General features: G+C 50.9%; 1 protein-coding gene across 1 annotated transcript; it reads left to right on the top strand.

Moving 5' to 3' along the window:
- Window positions 1–2,109: 2,109 nt before the first annotated feature.
- On the top strand, window positions 2,110–9,855 carry ASF1B (anti-silencing function 1B histone chaperone). Its single transcript, XM_025367943.1, has 5 exons — window positions 2,110–2,170; window positions 3,041–3,121; window positions 4,849–4,964; window positions 7,656–7,832; window positions 8,694–9,855. The coding sequence occupies exons 1-5, from the start codon at window positions 2,110–2,112 to the stop codon at window positions 8,898–8,900; spliced, it is 642 nt and encodes a 213-aa protein (XP_025223728.1). The 3' UTR covers window positions 8,901–9,855.
- The last annotated feature ends 829 nt before the right edge of the window (window positions 9,856–10,684 follow it).

The raw sequence follows: 10,684 nt of genomic DNA, 5'->3' as shown, positions 1-10,684 counted from the left end.
CCTCCCGGGTTCACGCCATTCTCCTGCCTCAGCCTCCCGAGTAGCTGGGACTACAGGCGCCCGCCATCTCGCCCGGCTAGTTTTTTGTATTTTTTAGTAGAGACGGGGTTTCACCGTGTTCGCCAGGATGGTCTTGATCTCCTGACCTCGTGATCCACCCGTCTCGGCCTCCCAAAGTGCTGGGATTACAGGCTTGAGCCACCGCGCCCGGCCTCCAGTTTCTTTCTGACCCTGGTTGAAAGCCATTTCAGCCCATGTGCCTGACAGTCAACACAGTACATCTTTTCTTTTTCTTTTTTTTTTCCTTTGAGATAGGGTCTCTGTCACCCAGTCTGGGGTGCAGTGGCTCGATCGTGGCTCACTGCAGCCTTGAACTCCTAGGTTCAAGTGATCCTCCAACCTCAGCCTCCAACGTAGCTGGGACCACTGGCGTGCGCCACCACACCTAGCTAATTTTGTTGATTTTTAGTAGAGTCAATGTCTCTCTATGTTGCAGAGGCTCATTTCTTTTCTTTTCCTTTTTTTTTTTTTTTTTTTTTTGTGATGGAGTCTGGCTCTGTCACCCAGGCTGGAGTGCAGTGGCGCGTGGTCTCTGCTCACTGCAAACTCCGCCTCCCAGGTTCACGCCATTCTCCTGCCTCAGCCTCTGGAGTAGCTGGGACTACAGGCGCCCGCCACCATGCCTGGCTAGTTTTTTGTACTTTTAGTAGAGACACGGTTCCGCCATGTTGGCCAGGCTGGTCTTGAACTCCTGACCTCAAGTGATCCACCCACCTCAGCCTCCCAAAGTGCTGGGATTACAGGTGTGAGCCACCGCGCCCGGTTGCAGGGGCCCTTTTCCTTCAGTGAGTTTCCACATGCTCTTTGTTTAGGTTTTGCCAATTAATATTGACCTCAGCTGGACAACAACATGTGCTCGTGGATACACTTTAGTCTTTTTCATCTACCTTCCCAGGACATGAATTAAATGCACCCATACAGCACTCTATCGGCTATGAGAGGAAAGAGCTGAAGGAAATATACCAGAATGATAACAACTGCTTTAGAAAGGAGAGAGCAGGGCTGGCTTGCTTTTCTGTCTTCCCCCAAAACTTGATTCTAATTGTGTCACTACTTGTAACAAAAATAAATCAACAGGCTGGGCATGATGGCTCAGACAAATTCCCATACTTTGGGAGGCCAAGGCGGGAGGATTGCTTGAGACCAGGCTGGGCAACCAAGCAAGACCTCATCTCTAAAAACAATTGAAAAATTATGGCCGGGCGTGGTGGCTCAAACCTGTAATCCCAGCACTTTGGGAGGCCGAGATGGGCGGATCACGAGGTCAGGAGATCAAGACCATCCTGGCTAACCCAGTGAAACCCCGTCTCTACTAAAAAATACAAAAAAAAAAAAAAAGAACTAGCCGGGCGAGGTGGCGGGCGCCTGTAGTCCCAGCTACTCAGGAGGCTGAGGCAGGAGAATGGCGTGAACCCGGGAGGCGGAGCTTGCAGTGAGCTGCGATCGTGCCACTGTGCTCCAGCCTGGGCGACAGAGCGAGACTCCGTCTCAAAAAAAAAAAAAAAAAGAAAAATTACCTGGGTGTGTGGCACAAGCCTGTGTTTCCAGCTACTTGGGAGGCTAAGGCAGGAGAATCACTTGAGCGCAGGAATTTGTGGCTATAGTGAGCTATGATTGCGCCACTGCACTGCAGCCTGGGTGACAGACCAGGACCCCATCTCTAGGGGAAAAAAGTCAGCTTCCTCCCTGCAAATAATAAGAGGCTAGTTCGACGAAACACCCATGAGTTCAGTGGTCACCCATATCCTACAGACCTGCTGTAGGGTTCCTGAGTGAAACCACAAAGGGACGGGCAGCCAGTGCATCAAAGAAGGGCTTGGGACTCAGGTGACAAGCTTCTGTATTCATGACGCAGCAGCAGTGTGCTTCCAAAGTTGGATGCTTTTGTGGGACACTGGACCAAGGAATAGGGAGCTTCTGAGAGAGTTTGCTTCCTGTGAAAATCACAACTTGTGAAACTTCCCCCAGCTACTAGAGCTGAAGGGTTGTGTAATTTCTAAAGAGCCGAAAATAAGTTTCGAGCCTCTTGCCAAGCCTCCCTGTACCAGCATGACCTTGCCCCTGATACACTTGGACCTCCTGCAAGAGGCCATGGTCTCCGGAATTCCCTGTGATTCACAGCTGACAGCCAGGCGCTCCATAAGCACTTGCCTTTCCTCTCGATGGAGCATACTCAGGGGATGGGGCCCTCCTGCTGGATGGGGTGCAAGAGTTAGGGTTTGAGGCTGGGCGTGGTGGCTCACACCTGTAATCTCAGCACTTTGGGAGGCTGAGGTGGCTGGATCACCTGAGGTCAGGAGTTCGAGACCAACCTGGCCAACATGGTGAAACCCCATCTCTACTAAAAATACAAAAAATTAGCCAGCTGGCCGGGCGCGGTGGCTCAAGCCTGTAATCCTAGCACTTTGGGAGGCCGAGACGGGCGGATCACAAGGTCAGGAGATCGAGACCATCCTGGCTAACACGGTGAAACCCCGTCTCTACTAAAAAGTACAAAAAACTAGCCGGGTGAGGTGGCGAGCGCCTGTAGTCCCAGCTACTCGGGAGGCTGAGCCAGGAGAATGGCATAAACCCGGGAGGCGGAGCTTGCAGTGAGCAGAGATCCGGCCACTGCACTCCAGCCTGGGTGACAGAGCGAGACTCCGTCTCCAACAAAATCAAAAAAAAAAAAAAAAAATTAGCCAGCTGTGGTGGCTGGTGCCTGTAATCCCAGCTACTCGGGAGGGTGAGGCAGGAGAATCACTTGGAATCTGGGAGGCAGAGGTTGCAGTGAGCTGAGATTGTGCCACTGCACTCCAGCCTGGGCAACAAGAGCGAAACTCCGTCTCAAAAAAAAAAAAAGTGTTCAGAGGATCACCCCGGGATGCCGCATTTGCTGACTGAGTCGCCCAAATGTCTCTAAGTAGGCATGACTTAGTGCCAGATCTGGAAGACCAGGGTGGCTGGCTCCCTGAGCAGCTTCACCTTCCCCCTCCTGCAGGCTGGCTCTCCTGCCAGATTGGAATCTGCCGCCCTGCCCCAGTTGTCGAGGGATCTACTTCGTTGAGTGGCACCAGTCCCTGTGTGTGAAAGAGGATGCTGCTTCCTATCCCAGTACCCAGTGGGCAGGGCCCTGAAATGACCCAACCCCCTGCCATTCCTTTCTCAGCACGTCTGTGTCATGTGGCTCTTAATTCAGCCTCTGCCATACAGTTCACGCTCAGGCCTTGAGAGGCCCAGGTTTCCCCAGAGGTACAGTCAAGGTCATCTGTCATAGCTAGGCTTACAAAACAGAATTCCCTAATGGAGGTAGAGCTTCGTGTCCACCTCAGCATTCAGGACTGCACTGCCTGGCGCTAAGTGTCTGATGGATGGAATAAGAATCTTCTGGCCGGGCGCGGTGGCTCAAGCCTGTAGTCTCTACTAAAAAATACAAAAACTTAGCCGGGCGAGGTGGCGGGCGCCTGTAGTCCCAGCTACTTGGGAGGCTGAGGCAGGAGAATGGCGTAAACCCGGGAGGCGGAGCTTGCAGTGAGCTGAGATCCGGCCACTGCACTCCAGCCTGGGCGACAGAGCGAGACTCCGTCTCAAAAAAAAAAAAAGAATCTTCTAATATATTAAGGTTCTGTTTAAAATTACCACAAGGCTGGGCACAGCAGCCCACACCTGTATTCCCAACATGGTGGGAGTCCGAGGCAGGAGGATCGCTTGAGCCCAGGAGGTTGAGGCTGCAGTGAGCCATGAACATACCACTGCACTCCAGCCTGGGCAACAGAGGGAGACTGCCTTGAAAAATAGTAAAAATAGTGCTGGGCGCGGTGGCTCAAGCCTGTAATCCCAGCACTTTGGGAGGCCGAGACGGGCGGATCACAAGGTCAGGAGATCAAGACCATCCTGGCTAACATGGTGAAACCCCGTCTCTACTAAAAAATACAAAAAAACTAGCCGGGCAAGGTGGTGGTGCCTGTAATCCCAGCTACTCGGGAGGCTGAGGCAGGAGAATGGCGTGAACCCGGGAGGTGGAGCTTGCAGTGAGCTGAGATCCGGCCACTGCACTCCAGCCTGGGCGACAGAGGGAGACTCCGTCTCAAAAAAAAAAAAAAAAAGAAAAATAGTAAAAATAAAATACAAGATGTGGCTGGGCGCAGTGGCTCACACCTGTAATCCCACCACTTTGGAAGGCTGAGGCAGGCAGATCACTTGAAGTCAGGAGTTGGATACCAGCTTGGCCAACATGGTGAAACCCCATCTCTATTAAAAATACAAAAAAAAGCCGGGTACAGTGGCTCACACTTGTCATCCCAGCATTTTGGGAGGCCAAGGCAGGTGGATCACCTGAGGTCAGGAGTTCTAAACCAGCCTGACCAACATGGTGAAACTCTGTCTCTCACTAAAAATACAAAAATTAGCCAGGCATGGTGGCAGACGCCTGTAATCACAGCTACTCGGGAGGCTGAGACAGGAGAATCACTTGAACCTGGGAGGCAGAGATTGCAGTGAGCTGAGATCACACCATTGCACTGCAGCCTGGGTGACAAGAGTAAAACTCCATCTCAAAAAAGAAAAAAAAAAAATTAGCTAGGTGTGGCAGTGGGCACCTATAATCCCAGCCACTCGGGAGGCCGAGGTACAAGAATCACTTGAATCTGGGAGGCGGAGGTTGCAGTGAGTCGAGATCGCATCACTGTACTCTAGCCTGGATGACAGAATGAGACTCCATCTCAAAAAAGAAAAATGAATACAAGAGTCTTTCCCTGCCTTGTTGCTGTTGAGCTATTTCAATTTATGAACCCTCCTATGTCTTTGCAGACCTGGAGTGGAAGATCATTTATGTTGGCTCGGCTGAGAGTGAGGAGTTTGATCAGATCCTAGACTCGGTGCTGGTGGGCCCTGTACCAGCAGGGAGACACATGTTTGTCTTTCAGGTAAGAAAAATGAGGCCTTAGGCCTTTAGCTCTTGACTCCTAGAAACATCCTCTTTTACCTGAAATCCCACAGAGTGCTTCAGGAATCAAAAGTTCAAGTTCAGCTGGGCACAGAGGCTCACGCCTATAGACCCAGCTACTCCAGGGGCTGAGGTGAGAGGATTGCTTGAGCCCAGGAGTCCGAGCCTGCAGTGAACTATGATTGAGCCACTGCACTCCAGCCTAGACAACACAGTGAGACCCTGTCTCTAAAAAAAGGAAAAAACAAGTATTAAAAAAACAGAGGCCGGGTACAGTGGCTCACACCTGTAATCCCAGCACTTTGGGAGGCCAAGGTGGCAGGACTGCTTGAGGCCAGGAGTGTGAGAGCAGCCTGGGCAATATAGTGAGACCCCAGCTCTACAAAAAACTTAAAAATCAGCAGAGCATAGTGGTGTACGCCTGTAGTCTCGGCCACTTGGGAGGCTGAAATGGGAGGATCACTTGAACCTGGGAGGTGGAAGCTACAGTGAGCCAAGACCACACCGTTGCACTCCAGCCTGGGTAATACAGCGAGACTCTGTCTCAAAAAAAAAAAAAAAAAAGAAAAAAAGAAAAGAGTTGAGACCCTGTCTCAATCAATCAATTAAAAAAAAATTTTAAAGTTCAGGTTCAAATCCTAGTTCTACTGTCAGAAACTATCTGACCTCTCAGAGGCTCTCAGGCCCTCCCTTCCCCCACCTCTGTGTCAAAGCTGCCACTGATTTACAGTCAATTCTCGTTATTCACAAGAGTTATGTTCTATAAAGTTGCCGCGAACACTGATTTAGTGAGTACTGAACCATTGCCCCAGGGTAAATACAAGGTTAGATTGTTGGAAGTCACGTTTTCGTCAGCCAGTCAATACGTAAACTTGTATGTGTGTTGCTGTTGAAAGACACCAGGCCGGGTATGGTGGCACACACCTATAATCCCAGCACTTTGAGAGGCTGAGGTGGGTGGATCGCCTGAGGTCAGGGGTTCGAGAACAGCCTGGCCAACATGGTGAAACCGTATCTATACTAAAAATACAGAAATTAGCCAGGTGTGGTGGCGCTCACCTGTAACCCCAGCTACTCAGGAGGCTGTGGTGGGAGAATCGCTTGAACCCAGGATGTGGAGATTGCAGTGAGCTGAGATCACACCGGTACACTCCAGCCTGTGTGATATAGCGAGAGACTTATCTCAAAAAAAAAGAAAAAAAAGACACCTTATTTAATATATACTGTGGTTCATTTATGTTGAATTCACAGCCAACAGCACTATAACTCTCCTGAATGAAGCTTCTCTAATATGCATTTTTTCCATAAGGCCTTTCTTGCACCCTACACTGCACTTCAGCACTACCTTTGGGTGCCATCATAGACAGCAAACTCACCAACAAAAAGCACAAAACATGGAAAAAAGGTAGCACTAAGTAGGCTGAGGAAAGGATGCTCATTCACAGTAAGAACTGAGACCAAAAGACAGAGCGTTGCCTTGTTTGACCTCAGGTAGGAACAGGCGTGGTAGGTAACTCTAGCTTTTCCCTGTTCTGTGCATGTCTGCAAGTGACCATGAAAGCACCGCAGGTATTCATCTTGGGGTTACAAATAAATGTAGCAGGTAGGTGAACTTGCACATATGGACCCCATGAATAATGAATGAGGATAGACCGTAACTCCCAAGTGGATCTCATGCAGCACCCTGCCTGAGTTGTCAAATGTAGATTCTGGCCGGGTGTGGTGGCTTCCAGCACTTTGGGAGGCAGAGGCAGGAGGACTGCTTAAGGCCAGGAGTTCCAGACCAGCCTGGCCACATAGCGAGACCCCCATCTCTAGAAAAAATAAAAACAAGTAGCTGGGTGTAGGCTGGGCGCGGTGGCTCACGCCTGTAATCCCAGCACTTGGGGAGGCCGAGGTGGGCGGATCATGAAGTGAGGAGACGGAGACCATCCTGGCTAACACGGTGAAACACCGTCTGTACTAAAAAATACAAAATAATTAGCCGGGTGTGGTGGCAGGTGCCTGTAGTCCCAGCTACTTGGGAGGCTGAGGCAGGAGAATGGCGTAAACCCTGGAGGCAGAGCTTGCAGTGAGCCGAGATCACGCCACTGCACTCCAGACTGGGAGAGAGAGCAAGACTCCGTAACAACAACAAAAAAAAAGGCTGGGGGCGGTGGCTCATGCCTGTGATCCCAACACTTTGGGAGTCCAAGATGGGTGGATCACTTGAGGTCAGGAGTTCAAGACCAGCCTGACCAATATGGCGAAACCCCAACTCTACTAAAACTACAAAAATTAGCCAGGCGTGGTGGTAGGCGCCTGTAATCTCAACTACTCAGGAGGCTGAGGCAGCAGAATCGCTTGAACCTGTGAGGTGGAGGTTGCAGTGAGCTGAGATCCCACCATTGCACTTCAGCCTGGGCAACAGAGCAAAACTCCATGTAAAAAAAAAAAATACCAACAACAAAAAAAAGTCAGCTGGGTGTGGTGGTGTGCGTCTGTAGTCCCAGCTACCTGGGACACTGAGGCAGAATTGCTTGAACCCGAGAGGCAGAGGTTGAAAAAAAGAAAACTGAGGGCAGAGAGCATACTTTTTGCTCAGTAAATACATGTTGCTTGGGAATGTTTCTACTAATGACATAGAGGTATGGCTGTGGCACTGCTAAGGCCTAGGATGTGTCTCCCCTAGGCTGATGCCCCCAACCCATCCCTCATCCCAGAGACTGATGCCGTGGGTGTGACCGTAGTCCTCATCACCTGTACCTACCACGGACAGGAGTTCATCCGAGTAGGCTACTATGTCAACAACGAGTACCTCAACCCCGAGCTGCGTGAGAACCCACCCATGAAGCCAGATTTCTCCCAGGTGGGTCCTGTTTCCACTTCCTGCTTCCCACAAGGCCATTCTTTATACTTGGCGGGGAGTTCAGCCATTCAAATTGGGAGTCAAGGTTACTTCTTAAGGTTTTCAAGTAATGTTCAGTTCTTACAGTACTGATTTAGAATAGGAGAAAAAGGCCTTTGTTTCTCAAAGGCATGTCTTAGAGAATTAAGATTAGATAGGCCTGCCTGGGCAACATAACGAGACCCTGTCCCTACCCCCTCCCCACCTCAAAAAATGAGCCAGACATGGGTGGAGTACTCTACTCTGGATGCTGAGGTGGGAGGATCACTTGAGCCCAGGAGTTTGAGGCTGCAGTGAGCTCAGATCATGCCACTGCATTCTAGCCTGGCTAACAGAGACTGTCCCTTAAAAAAAAAAGATAGGTCCTGGGCCAGGTGCAGTGGCTCACACTTTGTAATCCCGGCACTTTAGGAGACCGAGGCTGTCGGATCACCTGAAGTCAGGAGTTCGAGACCAGCCTGGCCAACATGAAAGCCCGTCTCTACTAAAAATAAGAAAATGAGCCAGGCATGGTGCCATGCACCTGTAGTTCCAGCTACATAGGAGGCTGAGGCAGGAGAATCGCTTGAACCCGGAAGGTGGAGGTTGCAGTGAGACGAGATCACACCATTGCACTCCAGCCTGGGCAAAAAAAGCAAAACTCCGTCTCAAAAAACAAAAAGATAGGTCCTAGCCCTAAATCATGGTGCACAGGTGTTTTCTGGAGTTCCATATGTGGGTTGCTCTTGCTGGGCTTCAGATGGGTGACTGGGGGTGTCCTGGCTCTATGGGAGCAAGGAGAGGGCATGTCAACAAGGGTTGACGTTCCTCTTTCTGCCCCAGCTCCAGCGGAACATCTTGGCCTCGAACCCCCGGGTGACCCGCTTCCACATCAACTGGGACAACAACACGGACAGGCTGGAGGCCATAGAGACCCAGGACCCCTCCCTGGGCTGCAGCCTCCCACTCAACTGCACTCCTATCAAGGGCCTGGGCCTCCCTGGCTGCATCCCTGGCCTCCTCCCTGAGAACTCCATGGACTGCATCTAACTGCAGGAACCCAGTGTCCCAGCACACCAGGAGGGGCAACCAGGCCTCCCAGCAAGTCCTGCAGGGCCCATCCAGAGGACTTTGGGGGCCGTCAGCTGCATCCAGGTCTGTCAAACTCAGCCCCTAGGAAAGAACAGGCCTCGGGACTCCTCTAGTCCTGGCCAGAAGGATGATCTCGCTTTTCCTGTACAGGCCTATAAGAAGCAGGTACTTCAGTTCTAAATTCTTTCTGACTTGTGTTCTTTTCGTCTTCATAAATTCTACCTAAGGCCATTGTGCCACTGTGCACCCCTGAGTACCACTGACCCAAAGCTTTCCGACAGACCTCCCTGGCCTGCCTAGAGGCTTTCTTGGTCAGTGCCCGTCAAGGCTCTGGTCCTGCTGAGCCAAAGGTTCTGTCATTCCTTTCTCTTCCCGTACACTGAGCAGATCCACTCCAGCTTTCTGGTGTCACAGGCAGGAATCTTGGTTAGTAGGTAGACTTAGATCCCATTTCTGTCCTGCTCCCAGGAAGATTCTTAGGTCCTCTTCAATCCAGCAGCCCCTGGAAAACTCTGCTCCCAGAGGTGTGATCAGCAGGATGCTGAGGAACCATGTTGCCTTTCCTGTCAATCACAGCCACCTTCCTGTTATCTCCTAAATGGATCTGGCTTTTTCTGGTTGGAAGATGGTGTCAGAGGGCCTGCCTGCGCAGTCTATCTCTGGGTCGGGGTCAGGGACCCTCTGCTTCTGGCAGCCTTAATCTTCTCTCTGCTAGGACCAGGGTGATTTCAAGCCAGGGAAGCAACTGGGACCCTGAAAACCGTCCCTCCCCAGCCTGCTCTCCCTCTCTGTGCCCTGGTCCCCTTGCTGCCATGTGGATGCTGTTGTGATTGCTGTTTGTATATTATTAAAATGTTTTTATATTAAAAATGTTTGGTTGGTCTGAAAATTAAAAGCACTTCGTTTAGAATGATTGTTTGTACTTTTGTCTTGTGTGGACTGAAGCAACTTTGTCCACTCTCCCCCAGAAGTGGTCTCTTGACCTGTCCAGTGGGTGGGCTGTCCCATATCTTCTTCCCAGCTTCCTACTCCAGTCTTAATTGGTTCTACAGTATTCCAGACTGAGGTTCCAGAAGAGGTTTTTGTCAAAATTTAAGCAAACCAGCTGTCCTGCAGATAAGATTATAATCAGTGATTTTTCAGACTGCCCTTGACCCACAGGAAGAAATTAACATCGTGATCCCAACACACAAACAGCAATGCTTTTATTAAATTTTACTAAACCTTAACCATGTAACCATCCAGAGGCCGAGTGGTCAGCCATTTTCGCATAATTCACAGAAAGGCTTTGACTCTCCCTCCCTGGAACATGGTTGATCTGGGAACATGGGTGCAGACAGCAGCTGGAGAGGGCGTAGGCTGTTCAAGTCTAAGCAGCAGATTGGCTTGCAGTTGAGCCCAGCTAGCCCTTCCGTGTCGGGGTGACCTGACTTCTCCCCTCCCCTGACCCTCTCTTAAGTGCTTCTCAGTCAGGAGCAGTTCGGCCCCACACATTCACCAATGTCAGGAGACAGCGGTTGCCACAGCCAGCAGGAAAAGAGGAGGGGCTACTGGCATCCAGTGGGTACAGGCGGGGGATGTTGCTCAACACCCAGTGGTGCGCAAGACATCCCCCAGCAGAGAATGATCCAGCCCCACCGTCAGTAATGTCGCAGTTGGGAAACCCCGACTGTCCTCGGCTAAGTGTGTGCTGAAAGAGGATCCCGAAGGAAGGGGCAGGTTCCCTTTGCATTGCCGACAGG

The sequence above is a fragment of the Theropithecus gelada genome, chromosome 19 (genome assembly GCF_003255815.1).
Source record: "Theropithecus gelada isolate Dixy chromosome 19, Tgel_1.0, whole genome shotgun sequence".
NCBI lineage: Eukaryota > Metazoa > Chordata > Mammalia > Primates > Cercopithecidae > Theropithecus > Theropithecus gelada.
The sequence above is the reverse complement of the archived record's forward strand: the minus strand, read 5'-3'. Positions and strand labels throughout refer to the sequence as shown.

What these genes read in the sequence shown, in the direction of transcription:
- ASF1B (XM_025367943.1), top strand. Translation starts at nt 2,110, where the DNA reads ATGACCTTGCCCCTGATACACTTGGACCTCCTGCAAGAGGCCATGGTC. An exon ending in CATGGTCTCCGGAATTCCCT is followed by an intron (nt 2,171 to 3,040) that starts GTGATTCACAGC and finishes CCCCTCCTGCAG; the next exon opens with GCTGGCTCTCCTGCCAGATT. An exon ending in TGAAGCCAGATTTCTCCCAG is followed by an intron (nt 7,833 to 8,693) that starts GTGGGTCCTGTT and finishes TTTCTGCCCCAG; the next exon opens with CTCCAGCGGAACATCTTGGC.